The following is a 26,194-nucleotide window of genomic DNA, read 5'->3' on the forward strand; positions in this document are numbered from 1 at the left end:
GGGAATGAACAGAACAGGTGATCAGCAAGTGATCCATCCCCTGTCGCCCATTCCCAGCTTCTGGCAAACAGAGGTTAGGGACACCATCTCTGCCATTAATGGACCTATCCTCCATGAAGCTATCTAGCTCCCTTTTGAACCCCATTACGTTCAAGACGCTAAGACAACGTATTAACACGTACCCCATCCATGTGCACGTACGCTCCTATCAGAGAACCATAGGACTGGAAGGGACCTGGAGAGGTCATCTAGTCCAGTCTCCTGCATCCCCCCCCACATATGCCCCCTCCATCCATGTCTCCATCCCCGCCCCTCACCTGGTGACACAGTGCCCTGTATGTCATGCATCTCCCACAAACAAGTGCACAGGGCTTGTACCTTCCCCCTCCCCCGGTCTCTCTCTCTCACCTCCCCCCACCCTTTGCCTCCAGCTCACTTAAGGCCGTCTGAAAGTGTCCCACTTAAAAACCACCGTGCAGTCGTGTTAGGAAAAGACACCACTCTTTTATTAAATATAAAATCAGCAACATGCTGTACGTCACGTCGAAGGCCGGTGCCTACGTTTGTTTGCACAGACCGCGGAGGCGTGGAGCCATGCTCCGAGCCCCGTCGTCCTTTTGAGACCTTTACATGGAAAAAACAAACCCACAACGACTTCATTTTAAAGAAGGTGCATTTAAAGCAAGGGAGAAAGTATTTGAAGTCCGAGCCAGTCTGAATGCGGGGACAGCTGGTTCGAAATATTAGCACCTTATATGCATTTGTTCTCACAAGTAGTTATTCCGTCCCCCCCTCGCCCCCCCCAAAAATCTGTAAAAATGGGGAAACAGAAGCACCCGACCCACCAACAGACCTCTGGAGTCGGGCTTCCCGCTTTAGACAGCATAGCTTCTTGTAGGGAGGCCAACCCCTAATGAAGTCAATGAGGGGTGAAAAAAGATAGAACCTCGATTTCAGATGTCTGAGCGTAACTTGGAAGAGATACCCCTGCCTCCACCACGGGATCAGAACGGACTTCCCAGCTATATTCCCACTGAATGCTAAGTGCATGGGCAACCCAGACAAGAACTGCCAGCAGCCCCATTCGGCTGGGCCCTCTGCCCCACATTTCAGAAAGGCTGGCCTAGTAAAGCAGGCCAGTTGGGGACTGGGATCCAGGGAACCCCTCTGCTTTCCACGAGTCGCGATGCAAAGGCGGCGAGGCTCACAGGAGACTACTTGGCCCCGTGGCAAAGATCCCCAAAGGGAAAAGATTAGTCCCGCGGCGTTGACTCAGTGGGCCAAAATGAAACAAGTCACCCCCAACAGGCCCTTGTGGTTAAAAGTACGGCATAAATCCATTACATAAACTAGGGCTGTCAAGCAATTAAAAAATTAATCGCGATTAATCGCACTGGTAAACAATACTAGAATACTATTTATATAATTGGTTTTGGAGATTTGTAATAAAAATAATATAAAGTGAGCACTGTACATTTTGTATTCTGTGTTGTAATTGAAATCAATATATTTTAAAATGTAGACAAATCCAAAATATTTAATAAATTTCAATCGGTATTCTATTGTTTAACGGTGCGATTAAACCTGCGATTAATTTTTTGAATCACGATTAATTTTTGGGAGTTAATCGCGTGAGTTAACTGCGATTAAAATGGACAGCCCTAAAATAAACACAACAGAAATACGTTCTTCCCCTCTCTGGCTCCACGAATCCCGCTCTGACGGGCTCAGTTTGCAGTTTCAAGCACAAATTCTTCCTTCCCCTCCCCACTAGGGATCATCTATCCAGCCACATCGCTGGGGAGATGGAAGATTTTGCCACCGGAAGTCTGCTGGCAGTTTTGTCCACGGTACGAGACTCCAGCTCGGTGTGCCGTAACCAATGCAGCTGAGAGTTGGAGGTCAGTAAAAGAAGCAGATTTTTGGCAGAGGCATACCTGGAGCAGATAAAGGCGCCTATCTCGGTCACTCTCAGTGATCACAAGTGCAGAGCGCTCAGGTTATGGCTGACTGATCCCGACAGCCATGGTTCTAGACAACTGGAGTGTAGAAACTTCAGTCAACGTCTCCTATGCAGAGGGTGCCGCTCGCTCAGGCAAAGGGTCAGCGCAGGCTGCACGCAGCACTGACATTAGGAAGTTTAGGCTTGAAATTAGATGAAGGTTTCTAACCATCAGAGGAGTGAAGTTCTGGAACAGCCTTCCAAGGGGAGCAGTGGGGGCAAAAGACATATCTGGCTTCAAGACTGAGCTTGATAAGTTTATGGAGGGGATGGTATGATGGGATAGCCTAATTTTGGCAATGAATTGATCTTTGATTATTAGCAGTAAATATGCCCTATGGCCTGTGATGGGATGTTAGATGGGGTGGGATCTGAGTTACTACAGAGAATTCTTTCCTGGGTGTCTGGCTGGTGAGTCTTGCCCACGTGCTCAGGGTTAACTGATCACCATATTTGGGGTCGGGAAGGAATTTTCCTCCAGGGCAGATTGGCAGAGGCCCTGGAGGTTTTTCGCCTTCCTCTGCAGCGTGAGGCACGGGTCACTTGCTGGAGGATTCTCTGCACCTTGAGGTCTTTAAACCACGATTTGAGGACTTCAATAGCTCAGGCATAGGTTAGGGGTTTGTTACAGGAGTGGGTGGGTGAGATTCAGTGGCCTGCGTTGTGGAGGAGGTCAGACTAGACGATCATAATGGTCCCTTCTGACCTTAAAGTCTATGAGTCTATGAGTCCTCGAGCGGGTAACAGCTGGGACGTAAGCGGCTTGTGCTGCAAAGGGATGAATTTCACTCAGACACTAAAGTGCACGAGCCCTAGCAAAGTTGTATCCTTCCATTACGACTTGCCTGGCAATACTGTCGCTGGTTAAACCTTCAGGAGAAACAAGAGGTGGCGAGATCAAACAGTGGACACGTAGGTTGGCTACGTTCTCAGAGTTGGACCTGGAATAGGGGGGCTCCTTACTCCCAGTCCAAGAGCATAGGGTCTCCCAATGGCTAGTGGGTAAATACGACGCATTAGGTAGCCTCCAACTTTCAGAGGCCAGGTGCTTAGCACTCTCTAACAAGGAGGCCCCTTTAAGAGGGGTCTCAAGTTGGGCCAATAAGATCATTGCTCCCTTCCAAAAAAATCTGGGTCTGGAGTTTAGTAGCCGTTCATGCCGTCCCCTGTGTTTGCTCACAGTCCGTAGGGAATGGAATACTGAAGAGCTGCCCAAGACCTGGAGCAATGTCCTTCCCACCACATCTGCAAAGCAGGACGTTGGCGTGCGAACGCACAATGCACTGTGCGAGGCGTGTAAATCAGGAGCAGAGGCAGCGCGGAGCTGGAGTCCAAGCGAGCGCTAACTCGCAGGGCTAGCCACGGCGTCGATGGCAGTTTCCTCTTCAGCCGGACGACTCACCACCTCATCTGAGCCCAACTCCACGCTGGCCAGCGAGACCCGATCGTGGGCGGGCTCGGCTGCTCCCGGTTTCCCCAGCACGTTCCTGAGCTGTATCCAGAAGAAAGGCTGCCGGCTGGGCTCCGAAGGCCATTCCAAGTAGGTTTTGGTGCTCAGCATCTTCCGGAGCTTGCAGAACTTGTTGGGCAGGCTCTGGGGATCGATGGCCTCCTTCACCACGAGGATGACGTCCTCGTAGCCCAGCCCGACGGCCCGCTGGTGGGCGAAGTAGAGCTCGTAGTTGCACCACTCGCTGTCGACGAAGCTGCGGGAGAGGACGAAGATGACCTTGTAGCTGCTCTCGATGTTCTCGATGATGTTGTCGATGATCCACTTGCCCGGCGTGAAGTCCCTCTCGTGGATGCAGATGCGGTACGGGGGGCTGGAGCTCTCCAGCCGCTGGAGCAGCTCCTGCCTCACCCAATCGGCGTCTGAGCAGCTGTAGGAGATGAAGGCGTGGTAGGCGTAGGCCCGACCGGGCTGAGCGTGGCGGGCGCGGTACTTTGACCGGACGATGCGGTAGGTGGCTTGCAGATACCACAGCACGTCGAACCTCCAGCACAGCACCATGGTTGCAATGATCACAGCGGCCGTGACGGAGACAGAGATGGCCACCACCACCCTCACGTCGCACTCTGTCAGCCCCGGGGTGTAGGCAGCCACGCCCATGTCCAGCAGGGACTCCGGGTGGTAGCACGTCCAGCCCTCGGGCCAGTCCAGCAGGGTTAGCTTACCCTTCCTCCGAGTCTCCTGCAGGAAGCCGTAGAGGTCGCAGGTGCAGTGGTAGGGGTTGTTCCCGGCCTTGAGGCTGGTCAGCTCTGGCATGTTGACGAAGGAGCCCTGGCTGATGACACCAAAGGAGTTGCCGTCCATGGCCAGTATTCGCAGGCTGGGGCAGCTCCACTCTGAGGGAATGAACTTGATCTTGTTCCCACTAAGCTTCAGCTCCTGGAGGTCTTGGCAGCGGACAAAGTATCTCATGTCCAGCCGGTCCAGCTCGGAGTAGGAGAGGTCCAGGTAGTGAAGGGTGATGGGCAGGCACTTGAAGATCTCCATGGTAACAGTGTTGTGGTCCAGGGCCAGCCAGACCAGGCCGGGATTCCACTGGCACGCCGTCTCCTTCAGGCCCCCGATGTGGTTGTGGCTGGCGTTGATATGGGTCAGGCGAGGCCAGTTGGCCGTGAGCTTAGCCACTATGCCCAGGCTGGTCAACTCGTTTTTGGCCATGAGGAACCGCTCCAGTTTGGGCATGACGTCCTGGTAGTTGCAGCCCTGGTTGTAGACGTAGGCGTCCTTCAGCCGGTTGTTGGAGACGTCCAGGGTCACCACGTTGCGCATCTCGTCCCAGGTGTCGCAGGGCACGAAGTTGAAGTTGACGTTGAGAATGGAGAGGTTGGCCACGCCGCTGAACCAGGTGAAGGTCCAGTCGAAACGCAGGATGTCGGGGTTGCTGATGTCCTGCAGCAACAAGCGGTCCAGGGTCAGGTTGGTGATGCCCGCTTCCGAGCGGTTCCACTGGGAAGAGCGGGCGAAGTCAATGGACATCAGGGAGAGGTCGCGGATGCGGGACTTCTGGATGTTCAGCAGGGCCAGGCGTAGCAGGTTCACGTTGAACTTCCCCCGGTAGAAGACCAGTTTGCTGGCTTGCACCTCGGCCAAGCCGGAGAAGAGATCTGTGGACTCAGTGTAGTAGGTGAACTCAAAGAGGTTGCGGAAGCGGAGGTACTGCAGCGGCTTACCCCTCAGGTCCCGCAGAATCATGGGTAAGGCCTTGGGATTCTTGTCCAGGGCTATGTCACACCACAGGGCTGTGGTGTTGAGCACCGAGAATGCCCCGTTTTGATACTCCAGTAGACTGGACGCTGTCTTCAGGGCAAACTTCTGCAAGGCTATATTCTTCAGCGGGAGAAAGTCCCACTTGCCGACCGTCTGGATCAGAGACCCGCCCATGGAGAACTCCTGCAGGTTCCTCAGAGTGCTGAAGACCTCGTCCAGAGTTGAGCGGAGGTACAAGTTGTTGGACATCTCCAGCCGCCTCAGTTTCCTCAGAGGCTTCAGGGCCGGCGAGGGGATCCGGCGCAGGGAGTTGTTGAACAGGCTGAGTTCCTCCAGCAGGACATTGGAGGCGAAAGCATCTGCCGAGATGCGCGAGATGTTGTTGTATCCCAGGTCCAAGCTCTGCAGCTGGGTCAACGCTGAGAAGTCCCCTGCGGCGATCTCTTTGAGCCTGTTATACGAGAGATCCAGTCTGAGCAGGGTGCGGGGAAGGTGCTGGGGAACGCGGTTCAGGTTCTGACCTTTGCACATGGCGACTTTGTTGTCGGTGGTGACAAGACATGGGTCGGCCCCGTCTGCCAGTCCCACGATCACCACGCACAAAGCTATGCACATCCCAGCTAGTGGGCGCATGGTCTTCTCTTCACATGTTTGTTCACCTGAAAGATCGAGAGAGAAGGACGTCCTGTGAAACGCCCTCGTTACTTTCAGAGACCTGTCCACACGCTAACGTTAACCTATAGAGCAGAGACCTCTACCGCCCCATGGTACAGTCGTTCAACTGGCTGAGGAGAACACTGCATCATTGAGTTACCGACGGTACTCTCTGCGGATTGGACATTTACAGCAGCACTATCCCTAGCTACTGAGACATCCAGTCCAGCATCCTGGAACAAACCATCGGCCTGTAGTCCCGCCCCCCGGGACCCCACCCCCATCCACCTGCCCTACCAGATCCAGCTATTACCCCACTTTATTCCCTCCACCTCCTTCCTGCCACGCAGGACAAGCCAATGGTGCCTCTACTCCCATCTCTCTGTGCCTCAGAGACAGGTCCATCTAGTTCAGTATCCCCCATCGCCTACCATTCTCGATTAGGTCACCGTGATCCTGGACAGAGGTTAGACATTGGCCACTCCCATCCGGCACTTCACTTCCCACAATCCCATGGGGCCAGTGATCCTGTTCACTTTAAACCCCCCACCCCTCCCCAGTTAACAGAACTTGGCTCCACAACGGGAGAGAATGCCACTTACAGAGCAAGAGGCGCTGCCCCTCAGGTGACGGATGGGGAGCTGAGCACAGCACTGCAGGGGGCAGCCGTCCCTTCCATGCCAGCCCCAGACAGTCCTAGATCAAGAGAGAAGCAGCATTTTACTGGACGCAATTAGCAACACAAGATGAATCCACTGGCCACCCATGCTAGACACATGTCGAGGAGACACGCTGCATCTCAGACTTGCTTCCCGGACCAACCCCCGCCCCCCATCTTCTGTGCAATGCTAGAGGAACATGGCAGCCAGAGGGAGACTTTCAGAAAGTACAAATGGGAGGAAGATAAACCTCAAGGAAGCCAGGTCAATACCCGGATACTCGCGATGGAAAATGCTGCCGACGGCGTTCTGTGTCCCCGCCGCTCAGTCACATGGGAAGAGGCTACGCCAGAAAGAAAGGCATGGCTTCTCCATCACTCGGGCCGCGTCTTCACTGCAACAGATAACATGAGTTAGTCCGCTTGAACTCGAGCTACACGACGAATCCGACATCTAAACCCCTGGTTCTCCAGTTCTACAACCTCCCTGCATTCATCACCTGAGCACCAAACTCCTCACTCCTCCCACGCCAGCCCACGGGCCACCTAGCTCAAATCAAAAGCACCTCCTTACAACTCAAGTGAGTGATTTGTGTGTGGATGGGAGTCGGGTTAGGGCAAACCTCCATAGCTCAACGTGACAACGCACCGAAGACAAACCCTTGGCGTCTTTACAGAGAGACGGGATGTCTCTCGGAGACCCGCTCGAGTGGATCCAGAAGTTGCGGTGTTTGATTGGAACAGGTTGAAGTGTTTCGTTCAAGACTTGTTTTGGTAAAAGCGATGGGAAACTGAGTAGACAACACTTCCCCTCCCACCCCCCACCTTGACAACTTCACGTTGACCACTGACATTTTGGCCAAAAACTTGGCTATTTTTTTTTTTAATTAAAATCCCAAAAATGGGTCAAGATGAACTGACTGAAAACAAAGTTAAAGATTTCCTGATCATCTGCAGGTTCAAAAAAATCACAGGTGAGATTTTCTGGTCTGTGCTATGCAGGAGGTCAAGATACAGAGCCATATACCGATCATCTCTGGCCTTGAAATCCAGCTGCGCTTTGTGCTTTTACAAGTCTGGGGAGGGCATTCACCTTAGGGAAGAAAGTTGCAATAGAAATCCTGAGGACGGCAAGTTGTAAACACTCAGAGAGCCCAACAGGCTGAAGCATTAACTAGGGCTTATTCCTGAATAACTCCATGCGCTGATTCTTATTCCAGAATAAGTGTTTTAACCCAGAGGTTAAGCTAAACAGGGACAAGGCACTCTTGTTCTGGAATAGGACTATCCGGCACCTGGCACTCTTCAGGAACAGCTGTATCGTGTGTACACAAGCCCTTAAACTATCACTGAAATGCAGCCACCTCTGGAGTGGAACGAGAAGGGGAAAAAAACAGATTACATCGCCTGTGTAATTGTCCAAGCTTGCCCTTCGCCTGTATCCCTCACCTGCCCTACTGTTTGTTTTACACTTGGTACATGCTTTTAGAGCAGGGGTGGGCAAACTACACCAGGGCCACATCCTGCCCTCCAGACATTTTAATCCGGCCCTTGAGCTCCCGCTGGGGAGCGGGGTCGGGGGCTTGCCCCACTCCCCATGTGCTGTGGCTCTGTGTGGTTCCCGGAAGCAGCGGCATGTCCCCCCTCTGACTCCTACGCGTAGGGGCAGCCAGGGGACTCCGCATGCTGCCCCCACCCCAAGTGCCGCCCTCACAGCTCCCATTGGCCGGCAACCATGGGAGCTGTGGGGGCAGCACCTGTGGACGGAGCAGCGCGCAGAGCCGCCTGGCCGCACCTCTGCGTAGGAGCTGGAGGGGGGACATGCCGCTGCTTCCAGGAGCTGATTGAGATAAGCGCCGCCCGGAGCCTGCACCCTGACCCCCTCCCGCGCCCCAACCCCCTGCCCCAGCCCTGATCCCCCTCCCGCCCTCTGAACCCCTCAGTCCTAGCCTGGAGCACCCTCCTACACCCCCAACCCCTCATCCTCTGCCCCACCTCAGAGCCTGTACCCCCAGCCGGAGCCCTCACCCCCTCCCACACCCCAATCCCCAATTTCAGTGAGCGTTCATGGCCCGCCATACAATTTCCATACCCAGATGTGGCCCTTGGGCCAAAAGGTTTGCCCACCCCTGTTTTAGAGGGTAAGCAGTTTGGGGGCAGGGATGAGCCATGTGCTAGCTACTGCACATATACATTGGGGTCCCTCCCGAAATTCTGATAGCATCCCAATGCCCCGGTCACAATATCAGGTAGCTTTACTTCAACTTCAGCTTCGTTAATTTACACTGCAACACCGTTCACACCATCATAGTAAATTACGCTGGGCAGTGACGTGGGGGCGGTGTCTTGCTTCAGTATCTTACAATGCTGCCATAAAACACTTGGAATAAATAGTAATGTCCTGTCTAGTTTCACAATAGTTCAGAATGCCCTGGCTAAAATCCAATACCACTAACTCTAGGGGGGGGAATAGTTCAGTGGTTTGAGCATTAGCCTACCAAACCCAGGGTTGTGAGTTCAATCCTTGAGGGGGCCACTTAGGGATCTGGGGCAAAAATAAATACTTGGTCCTGCTAGTGAAGGCAGGGGGGGCTGGACTCAATGACCTTTCAGGGTCCCTTCCAGTTCTATGAGATAGGTATATCTCCATATATTATATTATATTATTATTATAAGCCCATAAAGCTTCCCAGAGTCCTCGGAAATGAAAGCCACTAGACACAATTATGTTATGAATAAAAAAATGCCAGGGAAGAGTTCACGTCCATTAGATTCAACTTTCACACCTAAAATCCTGCGTTACCTTCCTAAAACCAGTCCCTGCCCCATGTGATTTAAAAAAAAAAATCAAACCAAAAACATCAGCCTTGTCTGCATAAAGCCGACACTTTTTGCTAAAGCTATTTAGTCAAAAACCCAGTTTCTGGGGGGCAGGAGGGGGAAGCCGTTGAGGTGGAAAATATTAGCACCAATATTTCTATATCACAAGTGTTATGTGATCAGGAGATTTTTTCATCACAGCTCTCAAGCCATGTGGATACAAGTTTTGTCGATTAGATCATTACATGACAATTGAGGAGTCTAGTAAACATGCATAATTTGTCCAGAGAGGCCATCTAATAGGGAACATGATTTCAGTTGCCAGCTGTCTGAAAGCGAATACCATGGCTTTAGAGGACCCGAGATTGGTACACCAGGGGAGACAGGAAAGGAAACACAGGCTGAACATCAGATGAACAGCGTGAGGCTGCAGGGCCTTCTTCACTAGACAGTTAGCACTCGACTGGAGGCAGGAGAACCCACCGCACTGGGGGTCAGGAGTAGGGTGACCAGATGTCCCGATTTTATAGGGACAGTCCCAATATTTGGGGCTTTTTTTTATATGGGTTCCTATTACCCAGGGCCGGCTTTAGGACCTGCGGGGCCCGATTCCGCGGTCTGGGTCTTCGGCGGCACTTTGGCGGCGGGGGGGTTCCACTCCGCATCTTCCGCGACACTGAAGAACCCCCCGCTGCCAAAATGCCACTGAAGACCCAGGAGCGGACCCCCCCCCCCCCGCCATAATGCCGCCGGAGCGGACTGCCACCAGGTGAGCCTAAGGCGCGGGGCCCTCTTAGGTGCGGGCACGGGGCCCTCTTACCCACTGGGCCCGATTCCGGGGAATCAGCCTAAAGCCGGCCCGGCTTATTCCTCCCCCACCCCCTGTCCCGATTTTTCACACTTGCTGTCTGGTCACCCTAGTCAAGAGACAGGCTTCTATTCCCAGAGCGGACACCTGGGGCAAGGCACTGCCTCCGCGCCTCAGTTTCCCCCATCTCTAGGGCAGGGATAACACGACTCACCTTTGCAAAGCGCTCTGCGGTCTCCGGAGAAAAGCACGACGATAAGTCTGGGGGTTTTCTTACATAAGGTGCTGCCGGCTGGGATCTTCTATTGGCAGGGAGCTGGCCGGAACAATCCCTCCCCCTTGCCCGGTTTTCAAGGCACCTTTATCTCCTGGAGCGCCGATCCAGTGGCACCAGCACGCCAATGCGGCGTGGGAGAAAGGAACAGGCACTGGCGTGTAAACGCTCCCCCACTTCATCTCCAGCGGCTGGGGCCCGGGGCGCATCCGGCAGGTCCTAGGTGATCACCCGGGGCTGGGCGGAATTTACTGGGGTCCTTCTTCGGGTGCGAAGGGGCAGCTGCTCCCGGAGCCCCCCCATGCAGCCCGGGGGCCTTTGCTGATCTAGCTCACCCCCTGGCTAGGTCCCGGGGGGCCACCAGCCGGGGCTCCCCTCTGGCCCCATACTGCCTGGCCCGGCCCTCGGAGCGACTGAGCTGGCTTGTAGACGAGGAAGATTTCCAGGCTCGGCAGGGTGGGGCGCCACCGCCCTCTTAAAGAGACAGCTCGCCCCGAGGATTTGTTTTCTCTTCCCTTCCCCCAGACACCCCCCCAAACCACACAGGGAATTAACCCCCCGGGCTGCAAACCGGGGTGATATTTCTCTGCTTCACAGGGGGCTGCCAGGCTCAGCGCATTACTGTCTGGGTGGCACTTTCAAAGCCAGGTTAGTGTTCTGGGTTGCGGTAGCGCCTAGGGGCCCTGGTCGTGGGTTCAGGGCCCCGCTGTGCTCGGTGCTGTACAGAGAGAGGAGCTCGGGATGGAACTAGGGAGGCCAGAGGGGAACAGGCACAGAGAGGGGAGGTGCCCAGCCGAACAGAACTCAGCTCTTCTGTGTCCTAGCTCAGTGCAGGCTGTTCTACCCAAAGGTCATTTCCCTTCCCCACTTACAAGAGAGAGATTAGGGTGTATTTCTGGCCCACTAAATCACTGGATTAATGGCCCAGTATCCCATCTCTTCAGCACTGGCTGCTTCGAAAGAAGGAGGAAGATCCCAAGACAGGCTCACCTGCCCCTAGGGAAGTTTCTTCCTGGCCCCCTGCCAGTTAGTGGTTAGCTCGTGCCCGGGAGCATGGGGGGCGGGGAGGAGTTGCAGCTGGCACAGGGCAACTGACCCCTTTCAGGAGAGATGGACCCAGCCCAGGTGTGTCCAGCCCATCAGGCTGGGGTGGCATCGATCCTTTCGTGAGCAGGTAAGCCAGGCCTGCAGCTCACAGTATGCTTTATTTAAAAGGGCATCATCCCTCTAATGATGGGGGAGTGTTGTCAGATGTTTATATGGATAATCCTTTAAAATCTCCTAAAGTACTGACCTTAACCATATCCTGCAGCAGGGTGTTCCACAGATTAATTATGCACTGTGCACACTAATTCCTTTTCATCCAGAGCCCTCAGTAAAACACTCTGGGCTCTACTGCTGGAGAGGGATCTGTTAAGAGCTGGGTGTTATGACTTCGCTTGTGAGCTCTCCGGAGCAGGTTCTGTCTCTTTGCTCTCTGTTTGCACAGCACCTGGAACTAAGGGGCATGGTCTGTGACACCACCACAATCCAAATAAAAAATCCCTGGGTAAATTGTTCCACTGGCCAATTACACTCACTGGTGAAAATCTGCATGGCGAATGGGCAGTGAGCTCAGGGTTAAAACCTACACTCCGCAATAGGATCCATAAAGAACTGTTTACCCAGGGTAGCATGGAGACCCCAGGACTGGACAGAAACTGTAACAGCCCTAAGGATTTTGCAGGAAGCTGTCTCCGCTCCCAGCAGGAACAAACAAATGAATTTATTACCGGAACCGAGACTGCCAAGCAGCACCCAATAGCTGGTGTCAAAAAACTACGTAGGCAGTGAATGCCTGCTGGATTCACCCCGGCCCTTTCTGTGTATAAATGCCCGACATTCCTTACCTGCATGGTGGCGTGACAGATCACGATGCCCAGCACCCAACCCTTATTTAGACCAACTGTTTCAGCTTGCCCAGACCAAGGTCTCAGGTCTGCCAGTTGGAACCCCTTGTCTCTTGTTTAACTGGGCGTGCACTAGCCTGCTGCAAAGTTTATGCTTTTCTGAACCCGGCTTGCTGTAAAGGACATCCTGGGGAACTGGGTCTTCCAGCCCCAAATCCAGAGGGCTCCCTAGTGTCCCACATGGTCATCAGCCGCTGCGGAGACTGCTAGGTAGTGTCCAGCTTTGTGATGCGCCAGGGGAGGGAGAGGCTCAGAGCAAACAGAAATAAATCCGTCCCTCCCAGGTGTGTTTAACGTCACTTCCCAGGCTGAGTCAGCCCCCCAAAGCAAGGTCTAGTTATAGCCAGTGAAGGGTTAAACCCATGGTGCATGTCAGCCAGGGTTGGTCAGTGGCCTATATGGAATGAGTTTGGCAGGACTCATCCTGGTCACCCACGGCACACAAACCCCAACACTAGGACTGGCACCAATTGGCTCTCCTTGTGGCCAGCGCCAGCAGAGGCCAAGGACTGGATGGGCCACAGAGGCTCTGAACTAGCACAAAGATCCAGCTAGCAACTGAAGCTGGACAGATTCAAACTAGAAATGATGCTGCGTTTTAATCGCTAACCCTTGGAAGAGCTAACCTGGGGTCCGGGGGACACTCGCCCACACTGGAAGTCTTTAAATCAAGACCGGATGTCTTTAAGAGACACGCTTGAGTGCAATCAGGCATTACGGCTGGATGCAGGAGTGGCAGTGCGACATTCTCTGGCCTGAGCTATACAGGGGGTCAGACTCCGGGCTTGTCTACACTTGGAAATGAACCGAAAGAGCTATTCTGGAATAGTTATCAGCTCCCGCATGCACCCTCATTCCAGAGTAAATTCACATGGGGGCTTATACCAAACTAGTACCGTACTCCTCTTTTGGTAAGTTTCCCAGTGCCGATGAGCCCTAGATTGTCATAATAGTCCTGTCTGGCGTTAAAATCTATGAATCTGAGAGGGAGGGGACAAGGGGCTAGAAGCGATTTCCAGAAGAGAAGCTTTCATTGTTGACTAGGCTGGCTGGAGGTCAGGCATTCCTTTCCTTTAACTTTACCAGCCAGGAAGTCCGTCCTTAGCCTGGATTTATGTTCCATGGTTTCTCCAAGGTTTCTAGAGAAGGCAGCCCAAATATTCCTGGGCAAGTAAATGTATGTGTGTGTTCACCGCACCTCAACCACAGCAGCTTAGTACTTACAGATAACTTATCCCTTTAGCTTGTGCTATTAGGGCTTGGGTTTTGAGGGCGTTTAGGCACCTAACGCTGCAGATGGACACCTGACTCCCACTGAAATCTCACTAGGTGCCTAAAGAAATTTGAAGGTCCAGCCCTTGGTGCGGATGGTCCTTTTTCGCTCCCCGCTGTCGACTAGAGCGGGCACACATGTTAACATGGTCATGGTACGTTGGCAATTCTTGGCCAGCTAAACAGAGCAGCCAGGCAGCGACTGGCATCCTCCCCTAGGGAGAGAGAAAAGGGTGAGGATTAGCTTTCTCCTGGAGGACCGTAGACATTTACGACAGCAATTTAGTTGTGTCTCTTCAAATTCCAGCCAGGGTAGGATACAGCCCCCGGGAGAGGGCAACCATCAGAGGGCTGGTCCCAGTTTCTCCTGGCTGTCCCACAAACTAATTTCTGGTGTGTTGGGCACAGAAATCTCCACCACGCTGGGTAAAGCATGGCAGTGAGAAAATGTTTTGGTTATGGATGGGACTCCAGACTTGGACAACCCAGGCTGTGGGAAAGTTCAGAATCAGAGCCTTGGACTCGTCTCTGGTGCCACGCGTGATTTTGGACACGCTCAGTGCCCAGAGAGACTGTGGGACTGCAATGTCATTCCCGCATTCCCGGTGTCATATCTAACAAATACTACAGCTCACCAGAGCCATGCTCTTGTCTCTTGGTGCTGGCAGAAGTGACTAATTGAGAGAGGAGAACAGCAGGCTTGGTACAACTCATTCACAAAAACCCTTCAATCTCCCCCTCCTCCCAAAGCCACGCTATATGAATAACATCTATCTCTTAGGGAGATTTGTCCAGTGCAATTCACACACACACACACTCACCCCAAAATTCTGTTCCCAGAACTGCCACCAACTAGCTGTGTGCCCTTGATCAAGTTGTGTCACCGCTCTGCCTCAGTTTCCCCACCTGCTAAAATGGGGATGTCACAATTTTGGGTCTCATCCAAAGCCTTCAGCCTCCAAGGTTCATCCAGTCTAGTTACTCCCTTATCTTAGCTGGGTTTCACTATCGCAGAGGTGTTTCAGAAAACAAAGACACGCAAGACCAAAGATAAACTACTCTACAGAGCGAGATTCTAACCTGGCAATAATTAACTTGTGGAACAGCTAGAATGCTCTTAAAGTTTATTTGCTGTCTCACCAAAAAAATATGCCATTGTGCTTTGATCTGTGCAATCAATCTAGGCCATTGCAAGGGTGGAGGGAAGGGTGAAAATGGGCCAGGTCTAGGATAAACACGTCCTTTACCAATGGGCTTGCATTTACCGGATTTTTTCCATGCCACACACAAGAAGAAAGACAACACTGAGCTGTTTGAGGGTGTAATGGAACTATTCATCTGTGCACATGGCTGGACCAAGTAACCATGAGATAGGAGGGGGAAAGCAGTGCCAGTGACCTTGGGCAAATCAGAGCCAGGAATGGAACCAGGTCTGACTCCTAATCCGCTTCCCTTCTCCGTTCCGCCCAGGCAAGGGACTGATGTTTTCAGTGGGTAGGTCAGAGTCCCACCCTGACCCACTTACACCCCCATTGTCCAATAAACCCCCTAAAGATCTTGGTAATAAGACACACATGGCTGCCTCCCCACAACACAGCCTCCTGGAAACGGGCCAGTTCACCAATAATTGTGAACACACTTCAAGATCAGTGATATGCACAATTCTAAGCAATTCACACAACATGCCCTGGGGAAGGGGAAGAATGCTGGCCAAGCTATTCTAGGTACTTAACTGACTCCCTCATCCCCATCGTATCTCCTAGTCTTTAGTGTATTTATCCTCACAACCTGCAGGGTTGTGCCATTATCCCCATTGTACAGACGGGAAAACTGAGGTACCAAGAGACTAAGTGACTTGCCCACATTCACGGAGCAGGTACTTAAACCCAGGTCTTCAATGGGCCAGGTGAGGGCCTTTACCACTAAACCATTCTTCTCCCTAATCATCCGCAGCTCCTGGCAATCTGGAAACGGAACAAACAGAGCAAGCCTGTTTTGTTCAGGGACATTTGACTTCCCTCCTTGGCTCCGTCTCCCGGAAGCCAGGGCCAAGATAAACACGTTGTATCTGAAAGATCCCAAACACGCTGTATTTGAAAACACCCATGTTAATGGATCATGGAAACCCAAACAACAAATTAAAGACGACAGAGGATTTGACCCACTGTCTCGGGCTGCTAATTCAGCCTTCAGCGTGCTTGGAAGATTCCGCATCGGAACGTAGTCTGGCTCATCTTGGGGCGGCTGCAGGCTGCCTATTGCAAGTTTCAGTAAATAACTCGACTTCAAACAGCCAGCCAGATTCCAGTTGGCTCCAAGTCTTCAGAGCAGGATCGCTGCTAATTTTGCCTGGGAAAAACCTCAGTAAGGTTTCTTAAGAGCCAAGCCACTGTTTTAGGATGATCCCCAGTGCTGCCTTGTAACAAGACAGGAGACAAACACCCAGAGGTAAAGAGTTACTTACAAGTACATTAGTCATTGAAAATACCACACTGCAAAGGGCTTATAGAATGAGTGACTATTCTAACACTGATCACTTCCTAAGTGTGCAAGTGCCATGTTCCCATCCCAGGAGCTCTTAACCACACCTAAAGGTAGGGAAATATTTTGCCCATTTTACAGATGGGGAAATGGAGGCATCGGGAGTGAGGCGAGTGATTTGATCACAGTGATAGCAAGTCAGGAAGAGAACAGAAATCTCAACTCCCAGCTCCGCCACTGACCTGGTGTACGACTCTGGGCAAGTCCCTTCTCCCTCTCTGGGCCTCCATTTCTCCTCCCATCCCGTGTCTGTGCAGACGCTAACCGGGATCGCAACCGGCGTCTCAGGCCCAGCACCTAGCACCATGTGGCCGCCCAGTTTCAGGCAGTCGACTGTAATTCAGGTGCTGATCTGTAAAAGGCTACACCACATCAAAGCAGGAGCACCGGCTTTGCACTGGGGTGAGCACTCGCCCAAGGAGCATGAACCCATGTGGACGCCTGCATTTCAGCCCGAGCGGCTTGTTTCGGCAGGGCCACTCCAACTTACCCCCTCTCGTTATGAAAGAGGGGGCGCATGCTCCTAGACTCCAGGACTTGCTCCCCTTCCTGGTCCCCACACTCAATTTGGTGACCTTCCAGGCACACTGTAAGACGCCGGCTTGCGTGGGGTTTTGCAGAGAGCTGTGCGTGAGCCTCCTGGGGATGGAGCGGCAGGAAGGGGTGTTCGTAGGTAGGTGGCTGGCTGGGTGTACGTTCCTGCTGCTGCTACTTAGCGACACTGCCAGGAGTACTGCGGTAATGAGAGTCGCTAGTTAGTTAAATCATTTTGGTTTAGCTTCAACCAGTTCCTAAGCAACTAGAACAGGGGTGGCCAATGTGTGGCTCCGGAGCCACATGTGGCTCTTCAGAAGTTAATTTGCGGCTCCTTGAATAGGCACCGACTCCGGGGCTGGAGCTACAGGTGCCAACTTTCCAATGTGCCAGGGGTGCTCACTGCTCAACCCCTGGCTCTGCCCCCATTCCAACCCTTCCTGCCCCCTCCCCTGAGCCTGCCGTGCCCTCGCTCCTCCCCCCCAGAGCTTCCTGCACGCCACAAAACAGCTGATTGGGAGGCGCAGGGAGGGGATGGGGAGGTGCTGATCAGTGGCGCTGCCGGTGGGTGGGAGGCGCTGGGAGCAAGCCGGGGGGAAACTGATGGGGGGATGCTGACGTATTACTGTGGCTCTTTGGCAACGTACGTTGGTAAATTCTGGCTCCTTCTCAGGCTCAGGTTGGCCCCCCCTGAACTAGAACAAGACTGAAGTCAGCCTGGTTGAAAGAGAAACAGGCGCACGCCTACAGCCTATTGGTTAAACCCAATAGGTTTAACCCTCTCCCCGCACATACACCCCTTACGTATAATAAACCTGCTGCAACTCGTCATGGGGAAACCCTGTCCGATTTTGACAAGCTCAGCAGGAAGTGAGCAATCCCCAGGTCAGTGCTGAATATACACAGCCAGGAAGGCTCATTTGGTCAAGGAAGTCAGGTACAAAGAAAAAAAACAAAGGACAATTAATGATCAGATAAGAGGATATCGGAAAGCCCTGTTGTAAGCACCGATGGCACCTGCAGATTACGGCAAAGTCTGTTTCACTGCGAAATCAGAACCCTCCATCGCCACGCCAAAGAACGGCACCTCTTACTGCCATGGCCTGGTCTACCCATGCAAGCTGTGTGGCTGTCGCTCTGCCCGTATACTTAATGTATCACCACTTCCCTACGGTTAACGTCATTATACTGGTCTAAAAGATGCTTAGGCCGGCATCGTTTTCTCCTGTATGGAAAGGGGAATTCGCTAGAATGGGACCTGTCTGGACAGCGGCCACACAACGGATTGTACAGCTTTAATGAGAGTGGTTAAAAAAAAACGGTCCGGTGCCTAGCAGACGTATAGGAGAGACAAGGTGGGTGAGGTAATAGCTTTTATTGGACCATCCAGGGACCAGCGCTGCAACCGACAGACATACAAGTACTGTGTGTAGGCCTGGGGCGGTGAAGCGCGTGGAAATCACAGATACACCATCCAGCCAGATGAGGGGAAAGCGTTGGTTAAAAGCTACGTTTTTTCAGAAGCAGCTAGTATCGGCGAGTGCCTGAGGTTTTCGGGGCCTGATCGGAGTTTATCTCCCCCAGAATTCCCTTACCCTAGGGGTCAGCCTTCAGGCAGTCCCTTTGCCTCCAGTAAGCCAGTGTCGCCATCATGCCTTCAAAAGTCCTGACCAGGGTTAGACGGCTGGTAAGGCGAGACCCCTGCCTGTCCTGCTGCCTCATTGTTTCCTTGTGCGCCCGTCGGTCTGTAGCCACCTGCTGTCCCTTGTCTGCTTAGATGGTCAGCTCTTTGGGGGCGGGCACCGGCTTTTGGTTCTGGGTTTGTTCAACGCCTAAAACTGGCGGGGGGGGAAGGCCCCTGGTCCAGGACTGGGGCGTCCAGCACCACCGTGATCCACAGAGGTTTGTAGCCTGGAACCAGTATTTGGGCAGCCTCTAGCCTTGCCCGGACACATCTCAGAGCTGCCCAGAGTTAATTAGCAGTAGGAGTGTGCCAGACCTAGTGCTCCCGATTCCCCGAGCCTGGTGACTCAACTCAAGCACAGGGTCCCTTACGGGGTTCCGGATTCGCCGGCCCCGTTTGAAAGTCTCGGGCTCCGTTTATTGTGCAACTTTTCCCTTTAGCTGGTGCAGCCTCACGCTTCCAGCACATGAGTCACACCCACTGCACAACACCTCCCCCCACCCCACCCCACCCCTGGCACTGCAGCAGGCATCTATACAGGCACTCAGTGTGTAAATAAGACTGTAGATAAGATACGGGATGGGCGGGGAGGAGAATATTTCTGGGCCCCCTGCAGTCCTGCTCCGTGCAGCACAGACGTCCATCCCTGACCGAGCACCCGCAGAGCCCGTGGAATGAACGTGCTGGACGTCTGCATCAGTCGCAGCACGCAGCGGAGTGGGAGGGAAAGGAAGGAGGAGACAGAGCAAGCCCGAATGCCAAGCCGCAGGGGGTGAGAATGAGGTCAAACAGGCCCTGGATCAGACCCAGCACGGAACTTCTTTCGCTCAAAGTTTACCTGCTTGCCTATGCTTTATAGTTCAAATGCAGCCTGGCCCCGCCTCCATCTCAATAGGCCCCTCCCTCTAGGCCAAAGTGACACGTGCGGAGGGGACTGCAAAACTATCCTGACCTCAGGATCCTGGAAGAGGGTCACCAGCGAGGGTGCTGACGGAGCGCCAGGCTTTTCTTGGCACTGAACACAGCGGGTGCAGTGGGTGATGGGAAAGCAAGGCAGGCCTAAGACTGGAGTGTGGGTAAAGGTGATGGGCAGAGTAGGACTCTAACACCTCCCAGGGATGGAGGACAGTGGCAACTTGGCCACGGGATGTTATCCGGTAAGTCGCCGCCATGCATGGAACTGCTCTCAGAACAGCCCCGTGTCTTCATCTCATCCAAGTCTCCAGACTGAGCAAATATATCAGAGGCTGCTTGTATGCTAGCTGGCCATCGATAACTCCGTAGGGCCCACCACCATCATGTCTGAGCACCCTCCAGACCCTGAGTTAATAGTGCAGGCAGACTAGCCCTGTATTACAGATGGCGGGGGATGGAGACAGAGGAAGTGATTTGCCCAAGGCCATGGGAAGGAATCTGTAGCAGAGCCAGGAATTGGGCCAGGGGCAGCGAAGCTGGCAAACTAGGTCTTCAAATCCGACAGGGGCCAGAATCTGCCCTGGGCGGTCCCATGGGGCTACCACAAGCGTCAGTGAGGGTGAATTTGGCCTGCAGAATTGCTACCGCTGGTGGTGATGGTATATGAGTCATGAGTCAGACGTAGCCCTGGGGCTGGGGGAACTTAGAATGGAGGGAAGGGTGGAGTTACGAGGCCTTGTGGTTAAGGTGGCTGGTCTGGGACTAAACTGCTCTGGGGAGCAGCGGCAGCCGGTCAAAGAGAGACAGCAAAGGCAACGGGGTTCCACCAAGACTATTAATCTGAGGGGCGGCTGTCCGTAACTGAAGGGAGACAGCGCGGTCGAGCGGGTTGGGCGCTGGACTGGGAAGCGGAACTCCTGGGTTCTGATCCCAGCTGCAACTGACTGGCTGGGTGACTCTGGCCAAGTCCCTTCTCCTTTCGTGCTGTGTTTTCGCTGCAGCACTTAGCCAAGCTCTCCCCAGCCGCCTCACTGACTCAGCCGCTGCTGTCATGAGGGTGGCCACATTGCCAAATGCTGGAGCTGCCCCGCGTGATTGCATTAGCAGCTGACAGGCAGTTCCAGCGCCTGCTGCGTAGTCCATCCTGCCGGCCGGGGGCCAGCCAACTCCCAAAGCACCACCACGCTCTCTTGAGATTGTAAGCTGCTCCAGGCAGAGGCTGGTTCTCCCCATGGGTCTGTACAGCACCGCGCCCCGGCCTTGCAGCGCGTTAGCGCCGGCACACAAAATAGACCTCCCCCGCCCAAGCCTGAAACACTTACTAAGACAGGAGCAGCTGCCGTGGGGAAGGCGTCTCCTCTCCAGGGTGCAGCAAACAGAAATCCCAGAGGATCCTGTGCGTCCCTGGCTGTCCCCTACAAGAGAGCGAGGCAGGGCACATGTCCTAGGAGCTGTGCCTCTTTGGCATCTCTGCAGCACCCTTCATGCTGTCCAAGAAGCAGGCCGCTGTCTGTCACTCCTGCACTGGTTCTTCCTCCCCCAAGAACCGCCCCCCCCCCGCTTGCTTCTCTCCATCCCTCCCCCTTATGGCCTTTTAAGGGGGGGGCATGGCCTCCTGCCCTCGCCCCGTTCCAGCACCCCTGCTTTCCACCTCCTGCACACAGCCAGCGCTTAGCGCTGTCCTACAGGCACTGAGTCAACCAGATTACACGGCGCAATGAGGGGCGTATTTCCAGACGACTAGGCAGACGAGTATTAAGCCCTAGGGGCAGCACCCAGTGTAATTTTGCTGCTAATTCGAGCCCTGCATATAACCTCCTGTGTCAGAGATGGAGGACACCGATAATCCTTAACATGTATCTCGCCAGCGCTTTCCACCCGCAGATCACAACCCACTTCACAAAGTTCTGCACATTTTGGGAGTGACTTTTTGTTCTGTGTTTGGGCAGCACCTTGAGTCTTGGGGGCCTGGGCGGACTGGAACTCCTAGCTGCTAATGCAATAGAGCAATAGCCCCATTTTACACTGGGGGAAACTGAGGCAGAACGAGGCGAAGGGACTTGCCCACCACGGTCACACAATGGCTCAATAGCAGAGCTGGGAGTAGGACCCAGGTTTCCTCCCTCCCAGACTGGTCCCTAACCACGGCACTTGCTGCCTCCCTCCAGGATTAAGCTGCGAGATTTTTGCTATTCCCAGTCATCCTATAGCTACCAATTAGCTTAGATTGGGATTAGGGCCCTGATTCTCTTCTCCCTGGTATTGGCATTATACTCCGCTGTAACTCAAGTGACTCAAATGCAGCAGCGTCTGTCACAGGACAGGGCAATTGCACATGTATTCTTCCTCTACCGTCCAGCAACGGCACCTTCTCCAGGCTCCTTGGGCGGAGACCCGCTCTCTCTCCCTTTTGACCAGGGCATTTCCAGGCTGTGCTGTCCCCCCGACTGTACTGCGAAATCCCCAGGGAAAGACGGACACCTAAGCAGCCCTGCTTCATTTCTCTCTGCGGAGACTTTATACAGTGTAATTGCTACCTGTGGCGGGGCGACGACTCACCGACGCGGCACCTCCTGCTGGTCGTCCTGGGAATTAGCTCTTCCGGCCCGGAGCGCCTTCTGCAGGCCAGTGTCTCGCCTGCCGCTGGCCCCCGTGTCCCTCCTGGACTCCGGTGCCCTTTACCCTAGCCTTCTTATAGGGCCAGCTGAGGTCTGATTGGGGCGTGGCCCCCCCTTCTCCCAATCAGCCTAGCTTTTCCCCACCACAGCCCTCTCCAGGGCTGTTTTAAGCCCTTCAGGGCAGGAGCGGGGTGACCACCCCACTACACTACCGTTATAAGAATCATAGAATCATAGACTTCAAGGTCAGAAGGGACCATTATGACCATCTAGTCTGACCTCCTGCACAGCGCAGGCCACAGAATCTCACCCACCCACTCCTGTAACAAACCCCTGACCCATGTCTGAGCTATTGAAGTCCTTAAATCGTGGTTTAAAGTTCCCACACTGCCCTTTCGAAGCAAGCGCTTTTATTCTTAAGGAAAAAGTGTATTTAAAACGATCAAAGAACCTCCATGCACGCTACTAAACTCACCGGAGCTCACGCCCTAACTCCAGCAAGGGCTCAGGTTGGTGGGAAGTCCTTCAAACCCCAACACAGGGGTTTTGCCTGCGGTCACCCGTTCATACCCCTTTCACTCAGAACTTGCTCGCTCATGGATCTGAGCCTCTCTTCCTTTCATCCAGTGGGGCTTCCAAGCCACCGTGACTAGGTCATCAGCCAGACGATGGGTTTCTGCTCAAGGTGCAACTTCAAAAGGATGGCTCCAGAGGTGGGTCGTTTGCATGCCCCGCCTCCCAAGTATTTCCCGGGAATCCCGCTACTTTGTTTGTCGAACACAATGGAGCCGCAAATGGCTCTTCAATGCGTCTCCTGTGGCTCTTTGCAGCACATGATATTAAACCACGGTGTGATTTAGTTATTAACCAATCTGAGTTATTAGCCAATCGGGATGCCTTGACTATGTTATTAACCAATTAAGTCATCAACTTGCACTAAGTTATTAACTTATTTGCTGTGAGAATAATATATATATTAACTATTTCCCGGGTCATTCACCCTCCTGGGGCTCTTTTGGGTCACTTTGATCACTAATTTGACTCCTGAATCACTGAGCTGTGAGTATCACTGGTCTAACCCCTTGTTTCAAAGCATCCTTTGAAGCACATAACACATCCCAGGGGTTACAGTAGCTAAGACGTCTCCTTAAAGAAGGTACAGACAATCCCACGTCACACACAAACATTTGCATTTTTAATGCGATGAACTCCGAAAACACTCAATAAAGTTTGTCACTTGCAGGAAATTGCCAGAACAATCACATCTTCCGATTTACGAGCGTGGAAGAGCACGTCCACTCTGCAAACTCAGGGGTGACTGTAGTGCAGACAAGTATAACCATGCTCGCTTTCATCCAGCTAGCACGGGTAACAAACACATGGTGGCACGGACGTCAATGTAGGTCAGCAACAAGGGTACAGACCTGGCGTGCCTGGTTGCAAGTTCATAGTGAAGCTTTGGCTGTCACATCTTCACTACTCGCCTAGTGGCGCCTACTAGATTGAAGCTAGTCTGGGAATGGCCACCTGAGCTGGAATCCTACCTTCACTTGCAGGACAGACATAACCTGAGTGAGAAGCGAATCAGGCCCTAGATTTGAATGAGATTAGAAAGATTTATGCACCGGTTCGCCTAGATGAGAAAGGCGCCGGTATGTTGAATGGAACTTATGGGAGAGGCTGCAGTACATTAAGTCTATAGCCTCGCTAGTAGGATGCAATCCTTCTCGGATGGTGCACTTCGCAGCTCACACACTGACACAACACTGACGGCCAGCCCTGCACGGCCCAGGCTCCTCTGACAGAGATTCAGCATTCCAAAAGCGAGGGCAGCTTGTGCCAGGACTAGGTCCCTCCCACAAGCCGGGTTATGCCAAACCAGGGGGTGGAGCTGCGCAGGTGGCAGGACATCAGATGTTCTCTACGCCAAGGCAGCAGAGATGCTCCCGTCTAGGCCTCTCATTCTGGGTTGCTCAGAGCCCTTTGTGGTTGTTATTTGTATTTCGGTAGGGCCTAGAGGAGGGCCCCTTCGTACCGGGCACTGTATGTGATCGAAATCCGGGGCACTCTGCATAATGGAGCGAGCCGCTCCGGCTTCGCCCTGAGATGAGAATCTGGCCTCGGGGGGGAATCGGAGGAGGAGCTGGGCCCAGTCACAGAGCACTCACTGTACAGCTGGTTCAACTTGTTCAGACACTTGAGAGTTTATATGTTCCCCGATGCCACAGCAACCAGCTGAGGAATGAGCGTGAGAGATAAGCATCGTGTGCCTCCCACGGGAACCCTTCCACCCGACAGACAGCTGCCTCACTCCCCCCGTCTTCAGATTTCTCCCTTTAACGGCTGCTCCCGTCGCTGGTCGCTGCTGCCGGTCATTCAGGTAGGGCGAGCCGGGGATAGCCAACAGCACAGGGGTAGGGGTTCTGCCTGGCGGGCGCCTGGTACATTCATCCGCACCGTGATACCGAGAGATCATATTGGGCCCTTCGCACAGGGGTGAGTTGCAATCCCAGAGCCAACCTAGGACCACTAGCAGGAGGCTAGAAGGCCTGCAATTGCAACACCTGCCCAATGCTAATTGGCTAATGCCAATAATCAACCCAGCGTGTGAGCTGCACAATGGCTCCCGCCGATGCCAAGAATAATGATAAACGACGTGGCTTTGCGCTGCAAAACATTCCTTGGCTGAGTGCAGCCCCCGCCTGCTAACACCTGATTTTCTGTGCAAGGCAGATACAGGCACCTCTTGGATCTAGCCATCTCTCACTTGTCTGTTGCTACAGCTACAAATCTGACCCTTGGATAATACCCTGAGGCTTTCTTTTGCACAGGGTCTCTGCTACAAAAGGGGACACATTCCTTGGCTACTGTGCTCTGGGCTTTCCTGCAGTTCTGTCGCCACCTGCTGGCTCCTCGAGGCTGAGAACTCTGATCCCTACATTGATGTGAACGCGGAATTCCACCGTAATTTACAGCCAGAGGCCGCCAGATCACGTTAATGTCCCTAGAGGAAGATGGAGCATGTGGGATGCCCGCTGTAGGGTTCCACATGAAAATGACACTGAAAGGATGTTTGCAGTGTTGTTAGGGTGACCAGATGTCCCGATATTACCAAGACCATCCTGATATTAGGGGCTTTTTCTTATATAGGCAACTATACCCGCTCCCGGGGAAAAAAGTGTCCCAATTTTTCACACTTGCTATCAGGTCACCCCAAGTGATGTAACTATGCTGGTCCCAGGATATTAGAGAGACAAGGCGGGTGAGGTAATATCTTGTATTGGACCAACCTGTGGAACTCCTTGCCAGAGGATGTTGTGAAGGCCAAGACTATAACAGGGTTCAAAAAAGAGCTAGATAAGTTCATGGAGGATACATCCATCAGTGGCTATTAGCCAGGATGGGCAGGGATGGTGTCCCTAGCCTCTGTTTGCTAGAAGCTGGGAATGGGCGACAGGGGATGGATCACTTGATGATCACCTGTTCTGTTCATTCCCTCTGGGGCACCTGGCACTGGCCACTGTCAGAAGACAGGATACTGAGCTAGATGGACCTTTGGTCTGACCCAGTATGGCCATTCTTATGTTCTTATATTCAACTTCTGTTGGTGGAAGAGACAAGCTTTTGAGCTGCACAGAGCTCTTCTTCAGGTCTGTGGAAAGAAATCAGCGTGTCTGAGCTAAATTCAAGTTGGGGCAGATAGTGGACCACAAGGAGTAACCTGCCGTGGGAGGTCCCCCGGAGATGGAGGTTGTAAAGGTTGTAAAGAGAAGAAGGGAAAAAGTAAATGCCAAAGTTAAGGCTGCACAAAGAAGCTTAACCTTGCCCCCTTGTGGCTGTAATCCGTGATCCCGGGCTATTTCTCATATACTATACAAATTTTGCTATAGCCTTAGACACGCCTGTCACCCCCCGCCCCACTTCAGACCCACGGAGCCATTCACATAGGCCAACCACATACTCAGCCACAAACACACACACAACCACAGTCATGCACAAAGCTCTACACAAACACACATAGATCCACTACATTCACAACCTACACACGCACCTAACCACATAGACACACTAACACACAGTCTCCCACACACTCTCACCCAACCTGAGCATACACTCACAAACACCTACACACATACTAACACACAGTCTCCCATACACTCTAACACAACCTGTGGATACACTCACAAACACCTACACACATACTAACACACAGTCTCCCATACACTCTAACACAACCTGTGCATACAC

General features: G+C 53.1%; 2 protein-coding genes across 3 annotated transcripts in view; one reads left to right on the plus strand and one right to left on the minus strand.

The window, feature by feature from the left end:
• Nucleotides 1-2,697: 2,697 nt before the first annotated feature.
• On the minus strand, nucleotides 2,698-10,390 carry LOC112111838 (toll-like receptor 2). 2 transcript variants are annotated; one of them, XM_024207466.2, is made up of 4 exons: nucleotides 10,374-10,390; nucleotides 6,805-6,926; nucleotides 6,476-6,569; nucleotides 2,698-5,878 (listed from the first exon to the last, which is right to left on the minus strand). In XM_024207466.2, exon 4 carries the CDS (start codon nucleotides 5,850-5,852, stop codon nucleotides 3,345-3,347), a length of 2,508 nt encoding a protein of 835 aa, XP_024063234.2. In that variant the 5' UTR covers nucleotides 5,853-5,878; nucleotides 6,476-6,569; nucleotides 6,805-6,926; nucleotides 10,374-10,390; the 3' UTR covers nucleotides 2,698-3,344. The 2 variants fall into 2 exon arrangements, with proteins under 2 accessions (XP_024063234.2, XP_024063235.2); XM_024207467.2 differs by lacking the exon at nucleotides 10,374-10,390 and having other exon boundaries at nucleotides 6,783-7,259.
• The window catches only part of LOC112111836 (ras-related and estrogen-regulated growth inhibitor-like protein), a 23,423-nt gene continuing 7,323 nt past the window's right edge, over nucleotides 10,095-26,194 (plus strand). The window contains exons 1-2 of the mRNA XM_029912465.1: nucleotides 10,095-10,120; nucleotides 24,837-24,910. Of these exons, the coding sequence (XP_029768325.1) occupies nucleotides 10,095-10,120; nucleotides 24,837-24,910 (100 nt within the window). The remainder of the gene's footprint in view (nucleotides 10,121-24,836; nucleotides 24,911-26,194) is intronic.

This window comes from Terrapene carolina, unplaced genomic scaffold (genome assembly GCF_002925995.2).
Source record: "Terrapene carolina triunguis isolate 2854851 unplaced genomic scaffold, T_m_triunguis-2.0 Scaffold227, whole genome shotgun sequence".
In the NCBI taxonomy this organism is placed as follows: domain Eukaryota; kingdom Metazoa; phylum Chordata; order Testudines; family Emydidae; genus Terrapene; species Terrapene triunguis.

Bases quoted from the DNA above. Each gene is read 5' to 3' on its own strand.
- LOC112111838 (XM_024207466.2), bottom strand. From the start codon at position 5,852: ATGCGCCCACTAGCTGGGATGTGCATAGCTTTGTGCGTGGTGATCGTG.